The 25,075-nt window shown below is 43.4% G+C and overlaps 1 protein-coding gene across 2 annotated transcripts in view; it reads right to left on the bottom strand.

The window, feature by feature from the left end:
- drd2a (dopamine receptor D2a) overlaps positions 1-25,075 on the bottom strand; it is an 83,922-nt gene that overhangs the window by 12,118 nt on the left and 46,729 nt on the right. For both annotated transcript variants that reach the window (XM_061720320.1, XM_061720321.1), the window contains exons 2-3: positions 23,985-24,295; positions 3,628-3,737 (exon numbers count right to left, since the gene is read on the bottom strand). In XM_061720320.1, the coding sequence (XP_061576304.1) occupies positions 3,628-3,737; positions 23,985-24,263 (389 nt within the window). In that variant the 5' untranslated portion in view covers positions 24,264-24,295. The remainder of the gene's footprint in view (positions 1-3,627; positions 3,738-23,984; positions 24,296-25,075) is intronic.

Below are 25,075 nucleotides of genomic sequence, written 5' to 3'. Positions count from 1 at the left end.
CACACTACGCCATCATGGATTAAAATCCTGCAGCGCACGCAAGGTCCCCCTGCTCAAGCCAGTGCATGTCAAGGCCCGTCTGAAGTTTGCCAATGACCATCTGGATGATCCAGAGGAGGAATGGGAGAAGGTCATGTGGTCTGATGAGACTAAAATAGAGCTTTTTGGTCTAAACTCCATTCGCCGTGTTTGGAGGAAGAAGAAGGATGAGTACAACCCCAAGAACACCATCCCAACCGTGAAGCATGGAGGTGGAAACATCATTCTTTGGGGATGCTTTTCTGCAAAGGGGACAGGACGACTGCACCGTATTGAGGGGAGGATCGATGGGGCCATGTATCGCGAGATCTTGGCCAACAACCTCCTTCCCTCAGTAAGAGCATTGAAGATGGGTCGTGGCTGGGTCTTCCAGCATGACAACGACCCGAAACACACAGCCAGGGCAACTAAGGAGTGGCTCCGTAAGAAGCATTTCAAGGTCCTGGAGTGGCCTAGCCAGTCTCCAGACCTGAACCCAATAGAAAATCTTTGGAGGGAGCTGAAAGTCCGTATTGCCCAGCGACAGCCCCGAAACCTGAAGGATCTGGAGAAGATCTGTATGGAGGAGTGGGCCAAAATCCCTGCTGCAGTGTGTGCAAACCTGGTCAAGAACTACAGGAAACGTCTGATCTCTGTAATTGCAAACAAAGGTTTCTGTACCAAATATTATGTTCTGTTTTTCTGATGTATCAAATACTTATGTCATGCAATAAAATGCAAATTAATTACTTAGAAATCATACAATGTGATTTTCTGGATTTTTTTTTAGATTCTGTCACTCACAGTTGAAGAGTACCTATGATAAAAATTACAGACTTCTACATGCTTTTCAAGTGGGAAAACCTGCAAAATCGGCAGTGTATCAAATACTTGTTCTCCCCACTGTATTTCAACATGACCCACACGTTATTCTGCTCGAGCTTGATCCAGCTCCTGCTTGGTGTGCAGTCTATTAACTTGACTTCAAACTATTTCAACCCCAATCCACACTCCCCTCTCACACTCTTTGTTTTTAACAGTTCTTTCACATCACTGGTGATCAAAAGATGGTATTATTACCATCTTTTGTTATTGATTCTCTCCAACTGCTTCTTGCAGCTGTGGTCTGATCACAGTCATGAATCTATGCTGTTCTAATAAATATGCCAATATTTGACAATTAGGAAACAAGCAACATCTGATTTTTAAACTTGCACATGTTAATTACATATTGATTTGATGGATCTTAAAAACAAAGATAAAATAAATTCAATTACAGTCCATGTGTAAAGTGTCACCTGTAGTGATGAAACAAATTCAACTTCCAACTGTATGTTTTTCAGATGCCTGAAAACCCCCCTGGCACTCATACTAGTCCAGCAAGACAAAGCAGTCATTAGGCTGCCAAAATATAATTACTTACAGGAGAAACATATCATCTCAACGTATTGGTTAGATTTATGGATTGTGGCGTGAATTAAAATACCAGACAATATTAATCCAATGAATTGGACAATAATGGCATAATGCTGTATTAAACAAGCAGATTATACCAAATTACAGTGCTTGTATAGTCAAAGCTTCCCAACAAGTGACTCTGAGAGTCACATTTGGTTTGAGTGAGTGTGAGTGAAAACAAGACAAGATTTAACAAACAACAGAGATCATATTGATTGTTTGAAGGTATTTATCCAAAGTTGTGTTGCAGTTTTCGATTAAATGTGGTGTTGCCAAGCATGTCATTTACTGTAACTCTATACTTACTTTGGAGCATATAAGACCCTCGTATGGAGTAGTTGTTTGCAATGTTGTAAAATAAATAATTACTGCTGAAAGTGTAATAGCAATTAAAGTCTAGACTGGACCACCTAGACAGTATTACAGACAGTGTATGTTATTTACCCCCTCAGCTTTTAGCAAATCAAACTGACTGTTTATTGACTTTATGTACCATACCAAAGTCGTGCCTCTGTAATAATGTTGATCCACAGTGCAAAAGGTTGTAGCATCCTAGAAAATGATCAAAAATTGAACTATAGCTACAATATCTTTCTTTTATTTTTTCATTCTAGTAACACTTGGAAATCTCAATTATGAGGAAAAGTAAAGAGTGGTAGAATTGGATTTGTCTTTTTCTGTTGAAAATGTTCAGTTAGCCAACAGAGGACTCAGTAATAAATTATGTTTGAATATATGAAGTTAAAGGAGCATGGGGCAGGATTGAGGCAGGATTTATGAAAAAAATTCGTATACGTTTTAAGTTTTCTAGTAATAATATCAGATGAAGCGTTCCAAACCAAAAAGAATGAGCCCTCTAGTGTATCTCTCCGTTGCCTTGAACAGGCTGTGTGCTGCAAAATGTGCTGCAATTCGGACTCCGAATTTCCCGCGCTGGGCTGCGGATGTGACGTCACATGACGCTGCATGTGCGTTCTCCCCGTTCTCCCGTGCCGGCGTCGCTGTTGGCTGCAGTACCCCCGACGGCCGTCGTGGTGAAGGGTGGCGCTAGAGAGTCTCATTTCTTATGAAGCTTATATGATGAAGCTTATATATGGAGATTAAGATTCTTTGCAGTGAGTTTCTATTCCCTGAGACTTGTCAAGATCTTCAGGCCAAACCTTTGACACGTATTAATAGTTTATATTCAACCAAGGTACCAAAAGCTATGAATACAAATTAATATCAGCTTGACAAGAGTCTACAATTATATGTTGGGAATTATCTTTTATCAGTCGCCAGTGGCACTGAATTTATAAGACACAGCCTTTTTTTGCAAGACAGTTGAGCTACTGCTAGTACTCACATATTAGTTTACTGCACAACCAGGTTATTAAATGAAACATCAGTGGCCCCAGGTCACATTATAGTGGTGAACAACAGATGTTCCTAACACTGGCGATTTGAAAGTTTGGAATCATCTAACGTGTTTTGTAGATTTTATTAAATTATCTTTTTCTCTGTGGTATGTACACAACATATTCACTTCTTTTCAAAAGGAAAAGGCTTTGGCACTTGAATGTTTTTAAGGATATATTTTATATCATTCTGTCAACCTTAAGGTTATAAATACTTTATAGCTCTTAGAATGGTTTGTTTTACTTTGACTCCTCAATGACTGAATGTGCAATCATTTTATGTTTTTTGTGTGTGTCTTTTCCTTTTCTTATTGGCTTGTGAAGACAATGTTTTAATGTACTGATTTTTTACATGCATAACTAAAATGTTAAAGCTAACACAGACATCACATTCCAGCATAATGTTAGGACTGGTCTTTTTTCTGGTGTATGTCTTTATCATTAGATAATTCACACTTTTTTTGTTTCAAAGCTGCTGAAGTTTGTTTTGTGGAGTTGTTTTGTAGAGTTCATGTTACCGTCCAACATCTGGTGGCCACTAATTAGGACATGTGTTTCCAGAATTCCAGATTACACACGATGCGAAATCTATTTCTGAAAATGTGATTTAGCCTGTAAAAAGACAGGTGGGCTTTGGTGTTCTCAACTGAAAACACAGCAATTCTCTGCTTATAAGAGGCAACCAGTTGCCATTTATTTCCATGCAGAAAGTGCAACAGACCAGATGGAAGCATCTGTGCTGAGGCAAACTCACCGGTCAATACTGATGGCACAAAGATTAAGGATGCTGGCTGTACACATCATCACATCGAGAGTGACAAAAATGTCACAGTGGATCTTGCTGAAACGCCACTCTCCCACAACCTGGAGGAAAAAACATGAGCAAATTGTTTACAGCAGCAATCAACAAAACAAAGTCACTATGTTTGTGTAGAAAAGCCAGCTTCTTGGCAACAAAGAGATCAATAACTGTCTTGAACTCATTGCATTATTGTGTTGTATCATGTCCATCCTGGTAAGGCAAGAAACAGGAAAAAACACTGAAAAACAACCATCTGAGGACGATACTGTATATAAGACCTGAAACTTAAAAAAAAACAAGAACCAAAAAAAAGAGTGTACAGGAAATATTTATTGCTAGAAAGGAATTGAAAGGGGAAAAAATAATTTAATTCAAACAACTGACAGGTGTCAACAGGTGATTTGGCACAAAATGCAGCATCCAGGAAAGGCTGACTCTTGAGGAGCAGAGATGGGCAGAAGATTTCCACTTTTGTTTAAAGATAATGCATAATTGATTTGCATATTTCTCCTTTATTTTATGACATTATTAAACAATTCAAGGAATCTGAAGGAATGCCAATGTGTATAGGGGAAGGATGCAAGTCTAAGATGGACAGAAGTGCTCCTCGCTTCCTCAGATGCCACTGCATCAATAACTGCTATTCATCAACAGCTGATATAACCACATGGACAAGTGCTTACTATAAGAAATCTTTCTTGAGTACTACAATAAATTCAAACACCTCTCTTGAAATGTTACTGTGCTTAAAAACCTAAAAAAAAACTCAAAACATCATGAAACAGTGGAAACATATACTGTAGTTAGGTTAATCAATTTTCCAGGTGTTGTCAAGAGGAAATCGGTATTGTGTGCTCCAGATGAAAAGGAACATCCGGATTATCAGCAACAAGACCAAATGCCATGGCATGGGATTGTATCAACCCACCGTATTTGACAAAGGTCATTTACACTTCTCTGATGTCAGCATTCATGTGGAGCATCATGTGCTGTCTGCAGAACAACATCTTTCTCAACGATGTTGAGAAGTTTTTCAGTTTTTGGCAAGTGCAGCTGACTCACAGCTAGAAGGTCCGGGATTCAATTCTCGCCGTGGGCGCTGAAGGCGTGTTTACTTCTCCCATGACTTCAGCGCCCACACCCTGGGTGGGGTTGGCGAAAGGGCCTTTCTGTGTGGAGTTTGCATGTTCTCCCCGTGTTCCCTTGGGTAGCTAATGTGAGCTACCCTCACAAAAACATGCACACAGTCCTGGGCTATACATGCCCCCTCTGGCCAGACGGGGTGCCAGATGGGGTGGGGGGGATCTGGCTGGAATAACGTGATCCTTCCACACGCTATATCCGGCCAGAGAAGCTCCACCCTGTCTGGTGAAAAGAAGCAGCCTGCTCACTCCTCAACTTGAATTGAGAATTGAGCTCAGTGTAGGGCCCTCTCGGGGTCGCCAGAGGTGAACAATGCCCAGGACTGACTTAGGTAGTAGCACTGGGTGAAAAAATATATATAAAAGAGAAAAAGAGTTTAAATTCACGTTCTTCACTCATGACACATGCATGGCTGTGGAAGAAAGCTATGGACATGGGACTCGTCTGTCTGCGGTCCTGCCATGTCACCAGTGGGACAAAGCTACAACAGCCTTGCGGAACTTAAGCCAATATTTTTCATAAACTTTCGGATAGAGGTAGGTTTTCTTTCATGAACCACTCACTTCAGAACCTTGTACCATATTTCTTCTAATGTCAGGGCTTTTCTTGGCTATTACAAAAGCATGAATTTAATTCTTCTTTAACCGTTCTCTGGTAGTGAACTCCAGGTCACTGTGCTGCTACATGACCCACTTGCTCTTGCGATGACATTTTCCTTTAAAATTCACTGGTGTAATTGAGAATCTACTATTGTAAAAATATTACGGTTATATCTGTTTTGAAATATAAAAATACTTTTACTATTGTAAAGACTATACACTTAATTAGGGTTTGAGAGAAAATGATTCATTAACATGCACACAGATCTGTAGCTCTAGACGACCTTCATCCAACTACGTGATTATAATTTATTTACATTGATATCTCAGTTGTTCCCTGTGGTTTGGTCAAGTCCCATGGTGAAAAAAAACATCATTAACTCTGACAGGTCTGATCAACTTGGTGGACACCAAATCCTACCTGCCTCCTACCCACAGCCATGTAAAGGTTAAGGGAGATTTGTGTGTCTCCTGCCTGTCTGAAGCTGATTAAACTTTGTCCCTGGGCTGTGCCTTCATGAAATTACGCTGGGTCATTGATGAGCTGCATAACCTGGTTGGTTTTGTTAACACTCCAGTGATTCTCCTCCACCTCACTGTAAGTTCACTGTTTTTCTACACTTTTGCAAATGTTATCGTCTTGTCAAGTCAATGTGATTGTACTGTTTTCAACACTAATTTTGTTTATTTCTATGAATTGTACTTATCAGCCTGTATATGAGAAGATACACTTAGCCCCTCTAGTGCAAGCATTTATTCTGAAAGTCGTCATGAGTGATGCAAGTTTAAAACAGCTTGGACATTGAAATATCAAGAAGCTAACGAAAACCTTAACGGCTGCACAACACAAATACAGACATAACAGTGCAAAGACATTTAAATAATATTAACCTTCTTTTTACCACATCTTGTTACACAGAAAATATTTATGCAAAAAAAAAAAGGACGACTCTGAAAGGTTGGCAGCACCCAATAAACATTTTGAATTGAGTGCGAAGCTCAAATTTTATGCCCAGGAAATGGTGGCTCAGGATGTAATTTGCAAAGCTGTTATCAGAACTACGGTAAGAATGACTGAGAGGCTTTAGAAAGTGGGAACTTGAAATCACAAGAAAATTACTCAAAACCAGCCAGCTCCTTCACACATCTGTCTTCTAGGTAATATGGTTAGAATTCATTGCATTCATGCAAAAAGTCAGAAAAATATAAAGCAACTGAACAATCAATCTTAACAAAGATACAATGTTTTTTTTCTCATTATGTAAAATGATGAATATGATTCATCCTGATATTCACTGCTATTTAGAGGAAATGACTATATTTCACCATAAACCTACAAAAATTAGTTTTACATTCACAGCTATACAGAACTTGACCTAAGCGGCCAGTGAATCAACACTAATGACAAATAGTGAATAAAATCACACCATTCTGTGTCAAATCTCTCTTTTCTGAAACATTAATTCCAAGAAGGGTTTCCGCCATTCATACGGCTGAATTATGGACTCGTCAAGTACAATAGAAAAGTACAAAATAGACAAATTTAAGGATATGACCAGGGAAAAATAAACTAACATAATGGAGGATAGGACATAGGTGGAGACACCTAAGACAGAAATCACTGACAGGGGGTGGGGTCAGGAAATTAGGCTCAAGGCGAAACAGAAGGGTTTAATAATCCCTCAGCTAAACGTTCAGAGTTTTCTTAAAGCCCGTTATTTTATTGAGTATCGTCTCATGTTGCTGCACTGGAGTTGTTAATAGTTAAAGGGGACCTATATGGCATCTAATCCCTATTTTAAACAGGCCTTGAATGTCTTAAAAACAAGCTTTTGATTGTTTTAGCTAAATAAATGAGAAATTCAGTCTCTGAGCCATGTCTTTATCATCACAGTCTCTAACCTCCTTCTCTATGCAGGATTCTGAGTGGGCGGGGCTATGATAATGAGGCACTGTGGTGATTGGCTGCCTGAATGACGCGATACACCGCTACGAAAAAATGGTGGAAGCTCCGGTCGGCGGAGTAAAGCCGGAATTATGGTTCTGCGTTAAATCGACGCAGAGCCTACGCCGTAGGGTACGCCGTAGGGTACGTGCTGTAGGCTCTGCGTTGGTGTAATGTGGAACCATAAATCAGCCTTTACACCGTGTCACTGCATGCGATGCAAGCGAGCGTCAACGACAAAATCAATTCCATTGCTTTATTTTATATTGGACTGTCCTAACTGGCTGCAGCAACGCAGCACTGCGCAGCACAATGCGGGGCACAGTTTTGAGCTGAACATTTGTCGGATGCAGGCTTCTATTTTCTTCCTGCCGCTCGCGTTGAAGCCGGAGACCACTTTATATATGTTAAAGCAAGAAAAAACGTGTTTTTCATCAGGAAAAACATATCAATTGGTTCAGCTGAAATTGAGGAATGTTCCTCAGAATCTTTTTCCTCCTGTTCTTCATCGCTTACCTCTTCAGTATCTGTCCCTTTTTATTAACCTGATACCCTCTTGTCTTCATCCTTCACACCACTTCTTGTTTCTAGTTTGTGTTCTTCCTCACTTGCTGCTCTGTTCCTCCCTCATTGGCCCTCCCTACATCTGAACCTTCTGAATTCTCCCCTGTTCTCTCTTCTTCATTATTATCCCTTTCTTCTGTTTGCTTCCCCTGGTTGCACCTTCCTTTTTTGCTACAATAACTTGTGATATTTCTGTTTTCAAATGTTGTCTTACAAGGAATGAAGCGCTTGAGGCCTAAACTCAGACCTCACCCGGCAACCAAAAATTTTTTTCTGATTGGCCGACAGGTTGGTAACTCAAGACAGCTGCTCTGATCTGTATGAGCGCTCAGCAGCACCACAGCCTGTACTGCCTTTGACTCGTTAGTGTAGATCCGCTTAATCCTGTACAGGTCTGCTGGAGCCTATCCCAGATCATGACAGGCAGAATGCAGAGATACACCCTGGACAGATCTCCAGTCTATCACAGGGCCACATACTGTAACCCTAACCCTTCTCTAAACCTGCATCAACTAAACCCAAGCTGTTGATTCCACAACCTCAACTATGATTGAGGTTAATCATCTCTGTATTAGTTACCTCAGGGCTGAAGTCCTTTTAATGGACCTCACAGCACAGACCATTTTTCTTTTTAGGCAAAAGGATGTAGCAACAAATATAAAAGATATGTGAAAAAAAAACCTTCATGGAGTTTGGCCAGTTTTTGTATTCCAGTCATTTCCTCCCTCAACAACCTAAAGATGGCAGGATCTGTGCAATAGCAGGGAGGCACTATTTCAATCCCACCACACTGTGTCCTCAGTTGATGATCAATAGAGGACAATCTGATGCTTAACAGGATTCTTGAGGCCCTCCACACCACCAACCTCTTAAGATACCAGCACACTAGTGCGATGTACGAATACATGCTCAAGACAAGCACCTACAGGCAAGTGTTTACCTTGCAAACATTCTCTGCATCATCAGCACTTTAAACATAAAGATAAAATTAAAGCTGCAAGCAGCGATGAACGGGCCCTCGCACCCTTGTGCACGTTCAGGCGTGCTGCAGTGGAAGCGCTTGTATGACTTGCAAATGTCCAGGCCTGGACATTTAGCGGATGACACTAGCCACGACTCTCTATATCAAACGATTCAAAAGTCATGGCAGAAAGTAGGAACTATCAGATATCGACCAATCAGATGAAGGGGCGGGGATAATTTGAACCAATTATGTTCAAGGACTCAAAACCATGTCCGATGACACCACCCACGACTCTGTATGTCATACCATTTAAAAGTTATGGCAGAAAGTAGAAACTATCAAATATCGACCAATCAGCTTTTTGGCGTCTATTGTCGCCACGGTAACGCTTTTGACTGAGAAAAGTAATGCGCATCGTCGCAGGATCGAGACGCACATTTTTCACGTTACGGTTCGGGCGAAGAAGCGGCTGAAGAAATGGCATAAATTGCACCAAAATTACGCGATTAATTCAAAATGGCCGACTTCTTGTTCGGTTTCGACCATGGCACCAAGAGACTTTTCTTTAAGTTGCGACATGATACGACTTTCGTGCATGTACGTCAAACCGTATGGTGGGGCTTGAGGCACAAAGTTTTCTACGGGGCGCTGTTGAGCCATTAGGCCACGCCCATTAATGCAAACCATTAAATATCACATTTTTCGCCAGGCCTGGCTTGCATGCAAAATTTGGTGACTTTTGGGGCACGTTTAGGGGGGCAAAAAGGCCCTAATTTCGTCGGAAGAAGGAGGAAAAAGAAAACAAGGAAAAAAAAAATCCTACAGATACAATAGGGCCTTCGCACCGCAAAGGCTGGATTATGGTTCTGCAACAAATCGACACCGAGCGGGCGCCGCAGCCCACGCCGTGCCTGACATGCACCTCCCACAAATTGTAACTATGTGGCTGTGGTTTGCTTGGTAGCAACACATTTCCGGTTCCGGTTCGTGAAGCAGTCGTGAACTTTCAGCGCTCTTTTCTTCGTGTATGTGTGATTTTTTTTGTTTTGTTTTTTTGCACAATAGTTATCCTTATCTCTTTGATTTACTGTGACAGGAAAAGTTGGATAAACCATTCAGGAAAAGATTGCACCCCCCTAGCGCTCGCGGGGGGTATTGCACCGCGGCAAAATGGAGTGTTGGAAAAATCCGGAGGGTTCACGACGGCGTCACGGCAGCGGCGTGTGCTCTGCGTTGGTGTAGCGCAGAACCATAATCCAGCCTTTAGTGTTCGGGCCCTAAATAAAGAGTGTTTGCAGAAATGCAGGATAGATGGATTTTGTATGTCACACCGTAACGACCATCTTTTATCTAATGCTAAAGCTTGGTTTTACGTCACTCTCTCCCCTTTTGTTTTGCTTTGTCTTTTTACAACTCTTGTAAAGTCTTTGTAGTAGCATAAAGGTGCACCCCAGCACCCTGTTCTAGGGAGTTTAGTTCTTATTTAGTTTTTATTTCATATAATATGGTGGAAGGACCTTTTCATCTTTGTTTTATTAGTATAATCGGAGACATACTACTATGTGACTCAACTGTTATTTTTGAGATGAGTGCATGACAATTGTGAACTGTCTGGATGAGGCACATGTTAACCACAAAAAACATAATAAAAAGAGAATAAAAAAAGATATAATATAAAGATCTTAAACTCAATAAAGACATAGTAAAAAATTGAAAAGGTGAGATAACAAATACACCTGTTCTATTTCACCCTTCTGTTTGTGAAACAAATTATTTGTCCATCTGGATCTTTGCATTGACCCTCAAAAAAGGATGTCATTGCATGACTGTGACCAAGCCGAAGACTTGGACTACTCAACATAACCTGGATAAAACCTGATTACTGAGTACTATGGGCTTCTTTGGAAAGTCAAATTACAAAATAAACACTGAGTAAGAACCTGGAAAATAAAAATCAATTCAGTTCGATGTCAGAAGAATCTGGAAGATCTAGCTTAGACTCATACCCTTGCCCTTTAAACAATGACATTTTTCTGGATTTACTGATTTAATGATATTATGCACACATGTTTTGTGTTTTTAAACATCACTTTAAATCTCAATCATTTTCTCTCACATGTGATGACACACTGGAAATAATTTTGGTCTTCAGAGAATTATGCACATCCCCAATCAGTTTTAATATCTTAACAAATAATGATTCCTCAACCAACAACCACTTTGAAATATTATTATTAGGGTCCGAGCACTGGCCCTATTGTATCTGTAGGAATTTTTTTCCTCCTTCTTCCGACGAAATGAGGGCCTTTTTGCCCCGCTAAACGTGCCCCAAAAGTCACCAAATTTTGCACGCAAGCCCTGGCGAAAAATTTGATTTTTTTTTTTTCCCCCATTTTATCACCCAGTGCTCCTACCTAACAGTCCTGGGCATTGCCATCCTCTACCAACCCCGGGAGGGCCCTGCACTGAGCTCAGGTCTCCTCCTTACCCTGCATTCACACTGAAAGCGCCACGGGCGTCATAGGCGTCTAGCTGCCATTCATTGTCTATGAAAAACGGGCGTCGAGAGGCGGCGGGGGCGGCTGGACCGGCGGGACAGGCGGGACCGGCGGGCGGCGGGCGCGGCGCGTCAATTTAAAAGTTGAAAAATCTGAACTTTATGCAAATGAGCAGCGGCGACGCCGAGGCGTCGTCCAATCACAGAACGGGATTCCCGAAGCGAGAACTCTCAATGCAGATTGTACTTTCAACGTACACTCATTCACATGCGTACAGGAGCAGAGCTGTGCACTAACAAACTTATTTTATCAGGAATTAATATATTTCATCCAGCAAAATGACATTTTGCTGGTTTGACTGCCGTTTTACCTGAACTGATCACGTGAAACATGTATCTGATGGGTGAGGAGCTGGATGGTCCCAACGATTTTATTTGCTACATTGATCCAACGAAAAATAATTAAAACCCGTGCTTATTAATCACAAAACACAGGTTAAACATCATGACCGCTCCGACCCGGTGTGTCAGTGATCAGCACAGACAGACTGCAGCTTCGCCTGAATTATGGTTCCGCGTTAAATCGACGGCGTAGCCGACGGCGTAGGGACGCGGTGCGGTGTGCGTCGCCGCGTACCCTACGCCGTCGGTTCTACGTTGGTGTGACGCGGAACCATAAATCAGCCTTCACCGGGAGCAAGTGCTCGCTGGGTTGATGTTGATCCGCGGACCAAACTTGTTAAGGAGCATCAAACTCACTCTTATCTGCGCGAAAATAACGCTAAAATATAAAGAAGGCGTCCCAAAGTGTGATCTATGGTGAAATAGGAAAATTAAGATGTGTACGCTATATGTGTAGGCTGTTCCCACTGTTCCCTTCAGTTCTGCAGCGCAGCTTGAAACCCCGCCCACCCCCGCCCCGCTGCAGGCACTGACGCTTTGTGTGTGAATGCACCAAGCGGCGAGATGCTGGCGTCGGGACGCCCGTGACGCTTTCAGTGTGAACGAGGGGTTAACCTGAGGAGTGAGCAGGCCGCATCTTTTCACCAGACAGGGTGAGGCTTCTCCGGCCGGACGTAGCGTGTGGAAAGAACACGTTATTCCGGCCGGATCCTCCCCACCGCATCTGGCACCCCAGTTGGCCAGAGTCGGCATGTATAGCCCAGGACTGTTGCATGTTTTTGTGAGGGTAGCTCACATTGCTACCCAAGGGAACACGGGGAGAACATGCAAACTCCACACAGAAAGGCCCTTTCGCCAACCCCACCCAGGGTGTGGGCACTGAAGTCATGGGGGAACTAACACGCACTTCAGCGCCCACAGCGTCCCCGGTGGGAAAAAAATTTGACATTTAATGGTTTGCATTAATGCAGTTTCTCAGTCAAAAGTGTTACTTTCTGCCATAACTTTTGAATGGTTTGACATAAAGACTCATGGGTGGTGTCATCGGACTCGGTTTTGGGTCGTTGAACATAATTGGTGCAAATTAGCCCCACCTCTTCTTCTGATTGGTCAATATTTGATAGTCCCTATTTTCAGCCATAACTTTTTAATGGTTTGAAATAGAGTCATGGGTGGTGTCACCTGACTCGGTTTTGACTCCTTCAGCTTAATTGGTGCAAATTAGCCCATCCCCTTCTTCTGATTGGTCGATATGTGATAGATCCTATTTTTTGCCATAACTTTTGAATGGTTTGATATAATAATAATAATGACTTGGATTTATATAGCGCCCTTCTAGGCACCCAGAGCGCTTTACAGAAATCATTATTCATCCATACACATTCTCTCTGGTGATGGTAAGCTACGTTTGTAGCCACAGCTGCCCTGGGGCAGACTGACGGAAGCGTGGCTGCCATATCGCGCCTAACGGCCCCTCCGACCACCACCAACATTCATACACATTCACACACATTCACACGAGGCAAGGTGGGTAAGGTGTCTTGCCCAAGGACACTACGGCAGCAAACTGGGACAGAGCGGGATTTGAACCGCTGACCTTCGGATCATTGGACGACCCGCTCTACCACCTGAGCTACTGCCGCCGAGAGTCGTGGCTGCTGTTATCGGTTAAATGTCCAGGCCTGAAGACATCTACATGCAAGTCATACAAGCGCTTCCACGGCAGCACGCCCGAACGTGCACAAGGGTGCGAGGGCCCGTTCATCTCCCTTCTCTCCTATTGGACGTGCCGAGATGTTGTCACAGTGCAGCAGGGTGAAATAAAAAAAATTTCGGGGCAGACACCACTGAGCTCGGCGGCAGAGCGGTCTGCTCTTGCGCCGTGGTAGCACATACACAATGAATGGGATCAGCGGCGGCGGTCTGCGCTTTGCGCCCTCTCTGTGAAAGGGGTTATAACCATTGTTGTTTTTCCCGGGATACGGAAGAGGAAACTCCTTTTGCGTTCATTTCTGACCAATGAGAGAACAGTTGGTTCGCGCATGGCATTTATTAACAGCTTAGAACCGCTACAGACGGTTGCCTTGTGAACACAAACGCCACAATCGATTATCGATTTAGCCCCTGAATTGGAACAAAACAAATGGGCCACAGGTCTGAAAGCACCCTAAGTATTATTGATCTTCCACACAAAATCATGACGGGGGACTTTCTGAGATAATCTTCCAGAATAATCACCAACATAACAGTAGAATATTTTTCTTTTTTTTTATTCATCCCGATGAATTCTCCCTAGCAACGGTCTCCTGGTCCCCAGCAGAGACTTTGGCCTCTTGACAGCAGTTACCAATATTTCTGAGGTAACTTTAAACACTGTAAATGTGGGAGCTGTCTTGCAATAAAAGAGTTGTTTACTTTTGAAGTTTGTACAAAAACTCTTAGTCCTCATAAAATCTAACTTTGACCAGATCACTGGAACCTACAGGCAATTATGCACTCTGAGTTAAGAGGCAGGCTGAAGCTTTGAGATAATGAGCATGTTCCACTCATTAAACTTGTGATCCATGCAGGCACAGCTCAGCCATTTAGTCTTGGCTGATTTTTTAGAGACCTGGGGCCTCATTTATAAAAGAGTGCATAGGATTCATACTAAAAGCGCTCAAAAGCCGAAAATGGCGTGCGCACAAAAAAATCCTGATTTATAAAACCGTGTGCACGCACATCTGCACGCAATGTTCGCTTTATAAATCACAGTCCAGCTGGAAGGTTGCGCACGTGAATTTGCCTCATATCCCGCCCTCTACACGCCCACTTAATACCCTAAATGGGCAATGCAAAGTACTTAATGACTGTATTTGCATATGAATGAGCCTGCCGATCAATGGTGTTTTGCATTCAAAAATCATGGAAGGGAAGACCAGAAACTGAAATTTCACGGAGACTGAGATCGAGGTGCTCGTGGATGAGGTGGAGGCCAGGAAAACAACATTTGGTGGTCACAGTAGTGGCGTCACTAATAAAAAGAAAGAGAGTGCGTGGCAGCACGTCGTTGCTGCTGTAAACGCTGTGAGTGTCACAGACAGATCTGTGGCAGAAATAAAAAAAAGAAGTGGTCCGATTTGAAGGTGGAGGCCAAGAGGAGAGTGGCCCGGCACCGTCAGAGCGTGTCTGCGACAGGTGGGGGCCAGTGCACACCGGAGCCCACATTGCTGGACACCAGAATAGCCTCCATCCTTGGGACGGCCAGCGTGTGTGGTGTAGTGTCGGAGAGACACTGATTTGGCGGAGACCACAGAGGAGAGCGGTAAGTACAGTTTTATCTGTTTATTAATATACATTTCAACAACAACTTGGGAAAAGGCACATTGGACTTATTTGTTATGTCCAGTTGGAAGCGGTGCGTGACGAGGAGGTTCCCGGCACGGCGTGTCCTGCACCGCGGCTGCAGCACCAGCAGCACCAGAGCGTCCTAAGCACATGGGGCACCTGGAAGTGGCCGACTGACTGATGCTGTGCTTCAAACACAGAGGGACACTGTTACGAAACCCCTGGTCAGGCCATGTACAGGTGTTGAGACCAAGGGTCACATAGCATCACATTTAAACCAAAAAGGAACCCAAGCATTAAAAGATGCAAATAATGGAGACAACACAGGGTTTTTAACTGGTGTGCTTGATTTTACTTACACTCCAGCAAGATATTTACAATATTTACAAGTGTACAAAGTAACAAAACAAAAGTATGGCACTGCCAGGGGACGTGGATGTTGCCAAAATAACAAATTAAGCAGCTAAGGATAAACACAGTTCTATCTAACTGTCTAATAAGGAAACAAAAGCCTGTCTGCCTAACTACACTAACCAGTGGGACAAAAATACAGTAGTGGCAACCATCCCTTACCTAATGTGACTAAACATAGATTCTACCTACGTGATGCCTGTGTATAGGGGCCCCCGTCTTACCTGTCCCAAGGCAGGGCATATACACCAGACTATGTAGCAGAACAATAACAGCAGGGTGTGCTTCTGGACTCTAGCAAGCAACCATCAACTTGCTGTGAGAGAGAGCCCGAAGGAACTGGCAATCAGCCCTTTTATAGGGCACAGGTGGAGTTGATTGGAGGAGGGTACAGATGGAGATGATTGGTGGAGGGTACAGGTGGAGATGATTGGTGGAGGGCAGACACAGGGAATCAGAGGCTGGCCAATGGGAGATGGGTGGTGAATGACTGCTTGTTATGGACCTCAGACCTGCAGAGAATGAGTGGTAGGGAGGGGAGGAGAAGGTGGAAGAGAAAGGCAGAGCCACAGAGAACCCTACCTCTGTGGCACGTAACACGCCCACAGACAACAACAAACTTACTCTTAAGTTTGTTCACGCGTATACAGTAGCCCTAACCACAAGCAAAACAAAAACTATTGTGACACTTAGACGCGGGACAACGCATCCGCCATCACGTTGTCTAAACCTTTCTTATGTCTTATGTCCAGGTTGTAGTTCTGGACGATGAGAGCCCATCGCATTAAGCGCTGGTTCTGATTATACATTCTGGACAAGAATGTTAGTGGGTTATGATCGGTGAATACGACGACAGGTACAGAGCTCGAGCCAACATAAACTTCAAAATGTTGCAAAGCCAGCATCAAGGCCAGGGCTTCCTTCTCAATGGTGGAATAATTAAGCTGTGGCTTAGTAAATTTTCGAGAGAAGAAACAGACGGGGTGATCAATTCCATCAGCATCCTCCTGAAGCAAAACAGCCCAAGCTCCCAAAGCACTTGCGTCTACCTCTAACTTGAAGGGCAGAGTAAAGTCTGGAGCAGCAAGCACTGGGGCACTGCAAAGCAAAGCCTTGGCCTTCTCAAAGGCCTGCTGACAATCTGAAGTCCAAGCAAACTGTTTAGCATCACTGAGCAAACTAGTTAGAGGAGCTATGATGGAGGAAAAGTTATGGCAGAACGAGCGATAGTAGCCAGCCATCCCAATAAAACGTTGCAGCTCACGTTTGTTCATTGGGGCTGGATAACCAACAATAGCCATAACCTTAGCATGCACAGTCCATACCTTTCCCAAGCCAACCTCCTTGCCCAAGTAAGTAATTGTTGCTTTTCCAAATTCACATTTGGCCAGGTTTGGTTTTCCTGTGATCTGACAGTGATGACAGGTTTTGCAAAACTGCGCAACAGAAGATCGTAACTTAGGCCAAAAGACTCATTAGCAAGTCATTTTCCACAAAATAGGCTATGGGTTTGCCCCTTGCAGCCACTGGGGAAACAGCCAATGCAAAGCAATGAGCTAAAGAGGGGTCAGTTTTCTGGGCAGCAATTATCTCGTTGCGAGTAACTGGAAGTTTAATGGAAGGCATATGGACAGACTGTGATTTTACCTTCGCTTGTGCCAGTTGAATGCTGGGGAAAAAGGTCAGTAGCAAGTGGAGTGGCCAAAATGGAGTCTGACAAGTTAACCGCCCCACTCTCCTTGCGTGCCTGAGCTTGTGTAAGCACACAGGCTGGAAATATACCTGGGTGGACATCTGAGCCACATGGCATAGCCATGGCATTGGGGTGTTCAACAATCTCCAGCCCCGGGCAAACCTTGTCACCTGCAATGTCGTTCCCCATAATGAGGTCTATACCAGGAACAGGCAAAGCAGGGCACACAGCTACCTTAAAGCAGCCAGAAACCATTTTTGTGTCAAGAAACACATTGTGTAGTGGAACTTTAATGAAACTCATATCAATTCCTAGAGCAATGCTGTGTGCACCAGAAAATGTTGCATCCGACAGAGGCAGCACATCATTTAACAGGAAGGACTGAGCCGCCCCAGTGTCTCTCAAAATATGAATCGGCTTCTTACTACCGGGGTCACCAACCAAGAACCCCTGCCCTCAAATGTGAAAGGCTTGAAGCCGTCACAGCATGTAGGAACCACACTGGTTGGAGTCTGCTCAGACACTGTCCTGACACAACCCATCGGTTTAGCATTAGCAGGTTTAGAGGAACCAGAATTATTTTTCTTCAACTGAAAACAATCCTTCTGGACATGGCCCTTAGTGTGGCAATAATAGCATTCCCTCTCCTCCTTAGCACCGGCAGGAGGGGCGGAGTTAGCCACACCAAAACCCTTACCTCGAGGCACCCCAAACACCTCCTTATGGGTCAACATGTACTCATCAGCAAAAATAGAGGCTTCATGAAGCTGAGAGACCTTCTTCTCATTCAAATAAACAACAAACAAACTCCTCTAAGAGTATTAGCTCTCGAAGTCCAGCAAAATCAGTGAGTTTGCTAGCAGCACACCACTTATCAAACCGTTCGCCCTTCTCTCTAGCAAACTCTACAAAAGTTTGAGTGGGACTTTTTTTGAAGTTTCGGAATTGCTGCCTGTAGGCTTCGGGTACAAGCTTGTAGGCTCTGAGTACAGCACACTTACACACATCATAATCAAGACTATCGGCAAGAGGCAATGAGGCTATTACATGTTGTGCTTTACCGGTTAGCTTGCATTGCAGCAGAGTGGACCAGTTCTCTTTTGGCCAATTAAGAACAGTCGCAAAGCGTTCAAAAGTATGAAAAAAAACATCCACTTCTGTTTCTCGGAAGGGAGGAAGTTCTATGTACCGAAATAAATCATATCTACCAGGTGGTGTTGGCGAGGCAGTGGAGGCGAGTGGACCATGGGTGCCAATTGAAGAGGCAGGCGCCGCCACAGTGGACGGAGAGACGAAGGCGGAGAAGGTGGATGGTGCCACAGGTTGGGGAGAGGACTCCAGTTCCAACTTACGCAGCCTTATGGCTGTCTCCAGTTGGAATTCCAGCTCTAGCCTGCGGATGGCAAGCTGTTGGTCATGTTCAGCTCTCTGAGCTCTTTCCGCAGCTTCTCAGAGTTCCTTTTTTCTCCTCCCGCTCTCTGTCGAGGCGAGCCAGACGCAACTTGAGCTTAGCGCCATCCAGGGACCCCGCTGGGGACGGTGAGTAAGCGTTAGGGCCCCCCTTTGGCAAGGTCGGCGGCGACCTTACCCTCTCCACTGTTTCCGGGGAGGCTGCACCAACCAGCCTAGCCTCCAGAGGGCCACCCAGAACACCCCTGTCCACTAACCCCTCCAGCACGACTGGTTTTAACTCCCTTTTAAGGGCTCCACTGTCAGTCACAATACCATAATGTTTGGCCACCGAAATCAGGGGACACTTCTCAAATGAATCACGGGAAGGGTTTGAGATGATTGGTGGAGGGTAGACACAGGGAATCAGAGGCTGGCCAATGGGAGATGGGTGGTGAATGACTGCTTGTTATGGACCTCAGACCTGCAGAGAATGAGTGGTAGGGAGGGGAGGAGAAGGTGGAAGAGAAAGGCAGAGCCACAGAGAACCCTACCTCTGTGGCACGTAACAGACGCGATCAACGCTATCAACAATGTGAAAAATGAACTGCAACAAATGCGTGCTGTGATGAAGCCCATGTGTGACGTAATGTCTTGACATTGCCGGCTCAATTAAAGAACATGTGAAGAAAATGTAACATACTTGTCTTCTTACAAATGCTGCATGACACCTCCACCTGCTTTTTAGAAGGCCGCTCCACAATAAAGCGCCCACGAGCTTGGGTGTACATGGATTTATAAGTCTGATATGTGATGACATTAAAAGTATGACATGAATCTGGCTTCATTTTACCACCTCACCGTCTGCGTCGCCAGTTCCCCATTTCTTCAAAATGTTCGTGCGCTAGGATCAAGGTTTGCGTAAAGATACGCACATTTTCCTGTTTTTTTTTTTTTTTAATTCCAACCTTTGCGTAGAAGGTGGCGTGCGCATCTTTCAAGCCCTGTTTTGTGCACACGCAAGCTTTATAAATGAGGCCCCTGTTCTGTGGAATTAATGTAAAGATTTGGAGCACCATAATGATACTTAAAATATGAACGCAAATATGTTTTTTTCTCCTTTTTTAAAGAAATCACCAGACAACTGCTTTAAAGTTCAAACATATGTGCTGCAACAGGCCAGATAAACAATGCCCCCTTCTTTAAATGTAATTTTCTTGCATGAGCTCTTTGAATCAATCACATTTTGCAAAATGCAAAACCTGTAGTAATTGATGGAAATGTAGCATTTAATCATAAAGGGCAAGGGCAGTGCTCTGCCTACTCCCTGTGGTTAAGTTTTGAACAGTAGTCTGTGCTTTAACATCAACACAAGAAGCTCAATTACAGACTTGGTCAGTGATACCACACAACAATAATAGTAAGTACAAAAATAGAGACTACATTTTTGCCAAACTGAAATGATTGTAGTTGCTTTCATTATTTAAAGATAGACACATTTGATATATGTCTCTGATCAATGAATTGTAATTTGTGGACTGTAAATAAAACGCCAAAAAAGTCACTATACTATTCAGATTATTTTAAAACTTGTAAATGTAATGATCCCAATTTTGTAACAATCTGAGACATCTTCATTGCCACTTTCACCATATCCTTTCAGATTGCAGGGATTTAAATCATCCCAGTTTCCTCTGTCTCCATTTGTTCCATTCAATATTATTGGAGGCCAGGCAGCATAAGATGGACACGCCACATTAGCGCCCCGCTCTTAATTCATGCTTGATAATCCAGTTTGACTGTGACAAACAGCTTGTGCGTAGATCACAGAAAAACGTTTTTAAGAAAACGTCCCTCCACCAGATTGTTGTCACTGGCCTGCTCAATTAAAAAAGATCAACACTGGAAGATTGCTCATTGCACAAAACGCTTAAATGAGAATGATTTCTGTTTAATTTTGGAGAATCAAGCACAGTGTGCCAGCAGACACGACAGCACAAGCATCTGCTTAGGCAAACAGTCCTCTCTTGACCTGAAAGGAGACATGTCTCATCCGTATGACCTCACTGCCAAAGCAAGTCACTGTGGGTAAATGCCACATTCATTAATCATCTTAGTTGCTTCAAAATGGGGTCCAAGTCCATAATAATGGTCAAATAATAAAAAGGCACCTTCTATGTCTTTTCCTAACCCTTTTCCTTGACGTCAGATTAAGACATCATGAAGACAGAAAACAACAGTGGCTGCAACAATCAGTCGGTCTGCCATGGTGAAGGTATGGTCCAGGGTATTTCATGTTCAAGAAAATATTAATGAAAGGATTGAAGCCAACTCGGTATTCAGTGTTGAATCAACTCTCAGTATGGCAGATATAGATATCTCTTTTGCAAAAAAACAAAGGACCAAAACATTTGATATAAACAATATGATTGAACTTGAGTGATTTTGTGTTCATTGTAACCTACGTTGAAATATGGAGAAAATAGTTTACACGCTTTTAACACTGCTTGATTCAGTGAATGAAGTGGTGGTGCATAAAGGCTCAGAAAGACAAAACAATTTTGACCAAATGTCTACAAGGACTGAGGCACATAGTATATAACAAAACAACAAATTAACAGACAAAGGGGCATAGAAAACCTGCCTGCCTCCGAGGTGATAAAGAGCACTTTTGTGCTCTATTGCTATGTGTGTATGTGTACAGCCATCAATGCAAAAATACAGAAAACACACCTGTCAAATTTATAGCCAGACTCAACTTTTTTTCTCATAGTATTTGAGAAAGAGTCCAGAATTCACCACGCTATAAATACGCCATATTTCAGCAGTTAAACCGTTAAATACTAACTCTTCTGCTATCAAACTAGGTTTCATGCTCCAGTTTGTGGCTTTGATACGTGCCTGATTACAATTCAGCTCCCACTTTTACAATATACTTTGATGTGCTCCCCCTCTGTGAATCCCTGCTGCCCACATAAACAGAGCGAGTATAGTTAGAAACAAACGCAGGATAAAAGTTGCATACTTCACAGATAAACAAGGTTAAGCCTGATAATAAATGCCTTTTTATTGCAAAGTTGTATCCATTTGTCTCTGTCTTTGCACACATATAACCAGTCATTTATTATTCTCAGCACACTTTGGGAGCCCTTTAATATCATTGCTGTAATATTAATGAATCAGTTAATCAGGCGTAATATGGCTTATCTTATGACAACAGCAGTCCCTAATAGCAGACTGACCTCCCTCACTAAGACATAGCTCTCCGTCACATCATAAACTGCACAGAAACACCAGCAGATTTGTCATCATGAAACATATTAAAGCATGTTATTGTTTTTTTTTTAAATATTTTTATCCTGATTTTTTCCCCATTTTATCACCCAGTGCTCCTACCTAAGTCACTTCTGGGCATTGCCATCCTTTACCAACCCTGGGAGGGCTCTACACTGAACTCAGGTCTCCTCCTTAACCTGAGCAGGCCGCTTCTTTTCACCAGACAGGGTGGGTCTTCTCCGGCCGGACGTAACGCGTGGAAGGATCACGTTATTCTGGCCAGATCCTCCCCACCCCATCTGGCGCCCCGGTTGGCCAGAGGGGGCATGTATAGCCCAGGACTGTTGCACGTGTTTGTGAAGGTAGCTCACATTAGCTACCTAAGGGAACATGGGGAGAACATGCAAACATGAGAATAAGCATGTTATTGTTTACTGTGTTTCATGACTTTTCTCTTTTTATTTCAAAAGAACTCTAGTGTGTTAGAGTCAGTAGTCATAGTTGCAGCTATAGAACAAGACTATAATAGTTAGTCTCAAATATAGCTTTGCGGTAGATATGCTGCTATAGGCTTATGCTGCAGGGGGGCACCGACATGATCCGCTGGGCGGTGCCTCTCACCCTTCTTCTCCTCTCATTTTCCCTTCCTCTCTTCTCCATTACCATTTTTATTTATTATAAATATCTCATAGCTATTATTTTTATCCATCGCTCCTGTAGTTTCTTGTGCCGGCCCCCCTTTTTTCTTTTTTGTGCATGTTTGCAGGCCGGAGCCTCGGGAGCTGCGTTCTGGCCTGCGGTCCCGGTCCCTCCCCCCATCCCCGGTCAGTCCATTGCTGCTTCCACCTGCCTACGTGGATGTCTGCTGTGTGCTGCTGACGCCCCCCCCCCCTCTGGTCATCCCGCTGCTGCTTCCACATGCCTGCCGTGTGCTGCTGACGTCCCCGACTCCCCCACTCTGGCCTTCGCAGGAGGGTCCCCCCTTATGAGCCTGGTCCTGCTCAAGGTTTCTTCCCTCCTAATGGGGAGTTTTTCCTTGCCACTGTTTGGCTTAAGGCTTTTCTTCCACTATGGGAGTTTTTACCTGCCATTGTTTATATAATAATTGCTCAGGGGTTTATGTTTATGTTTATGTTCATTTTCTGGATCTCTGGAAAGCGTCTAGAGACAACGGCCCAGTTTCCCAGATCAGTTAAGTAGCTCTTAACAGCGAAACACCTTTTTGCCCCCCTAAACGTGCCCCAAAAGTCACCAAATCTTGCACACAAACCAAGCCTGGCGAAAAATGTGATATTTAATGGTTTGAATTAATGGGCGTGGCCTAATGGCTCAACAGCGCCCCCTAGAAAACTTCGTGCCTCAAGCCCCACAATACGGTTTGACGTACCTGCACGGAAATCGGTACACACCTGTATCATTTCGCAACTTAAAGAAAAGTCTCTTGGCGCCATGGCTGAAACTAAACAGGAAGTCGGCCATTTTTAATTAACCGTGTAATTTTGGCGCAATTTATGCCACTTCTTCGGCCACTTCTTCGCCCGAACCGTAACGTGCACCCAGGTGTGTTATACATCAAAATGTGCGTCTCGATCCTGCGACGATGCGCATTACTTTTCTCAATCAAAAGCATTACCGTGACGATAGACGCCAAAAAGTGCGCCCCCCCCTTCATCTGATTGGTCCATATTTGATAGTCCCTACTTTGTGCAATAACTTTTGAATGGTTTGACATAAAGAGTCGTGGGTGGTGTCATCTGACTCAGTTTTGACTCCTTCACCTTAATTGGTGCAAATTAGCCCCGCCTCTTCTTCTGATTGGTCGATATGTGATAGTTCCTACTTTCTGAAGCCTGCCTGAAGACATCTACATGCAAGTCATACAAGCGCTTCCACTGCAGCACGCCTGAACGTGCACAAGGGTGTGAGGGCCCGTTCATCGCTGCTTGCAGCTTTAATTCATCTTTTAATTGGTCATTTTTTACATCTTATTTTTTCAACATTGTTAATGAACAGAGATGGATAACATGTGTGCTGCTAAAGGCTTATCAGGTTATTTATTTCTCTTCATACGTAGAAGACAAGTGCATTCAGATATTTACCTCTAAGTAGACGACCCAGGGCATAACCAGTGTGGCAACTAAAAGGTCAGCGACAGCCAAGCTGACAATCAAGTAGTTGGTGGTGGTCTGCAAAGCCTTTTCCCTGGACACAGCCATGCACACCAGCACATTGCCAAAGACGATGACAAAGATGAGCAGAGTAAGAAGCATGGCGTAGTAGTTGTAAGTGTGCCTCTGCTCTTGTTCTGTTTTGTTGAGGGTCCATGTTCCATTATCGTAGAAACTGTCATTGTAGGCATACTGGGTAAAGACATCCATTAGCTGTGAGGGATGGAGGCCAAGAAGGGGCCCTGCGAAACAGGCAAGACAGAAGACAGCATTTCAATGTTGTTGTATCTAATGACATTTTTACAAAAAGAAAAAGAAAAAAATATGACAGGATATTGCTTTGGGATAATGTATAATCCTGCAGTAATTGCTCACTAGAAGCAGCTTGTCAGTTGATCTCTTAAACCCTGCCCTATTGAGTAATTTGTAAAGTCTTTATTTCAAATTATAGTGCAGATAAACATGACAACCCAACCATCGTCAAAGAACTTAACAGAAAAATTAAAACATTAAAAGATAAAAAAATCATTTCTATTGTGATTGTTGGTAAGTTTGCATCACAGTAGCGTACTGAAGAAAGTTTTTCAGAACATCCATGCTTCTTTATGTGAATACAAAAGGCACAAAATGTACTATATTTTCTCATGTGTGGGTTACAATTTTCATCAGAAATAAACAACTGTGATCTTAAAACTTTAGCACTTTCAAACAAACACACACTCTGGAAACAGTTTGGGCATGAAGTGCTATTATTTAGCATTCCCCTTGAAAGTGCTTTCAGTAGAGAAAGAGAGAGATAGAGGAAAAAAATAAATCCAGCAACCTTGCGTGTATATTCTTCAAGGATTTATGTTGCCTCAGATTTGTCTCCTCATGTAATCTCAGACTGACAGATTTATGTTAAGCACAGGCTATGGAGGGGAGGGGGCAAACCATCTTTCCCAGGATTATTTTCCATCTTGTCACTGTATATTTGGTGTTGTTGCGCTGATGAATAAATGTGGGTCTGATCGGATGCGTTT

Source organism: Cololabis saira, chromosome 4 (assembly GCF_033807715.1).
Source record: "Cololabis saira isolate AMF1-May2022 chromosome 4, fColSai1.1, whole genome shotgun sequence".
Taxonomy (NCBI): domain Eukaryota; kingdom Metazoa; phylum Chordata; class Actinopteri; order Beloniformes; family Belonidae; genus Cololabis; species Cololabis saira.
Note: the sequence above shows the minus strand (reverse complement) of the source record. Positions and strands in the feature narration are given on the sequence as shown.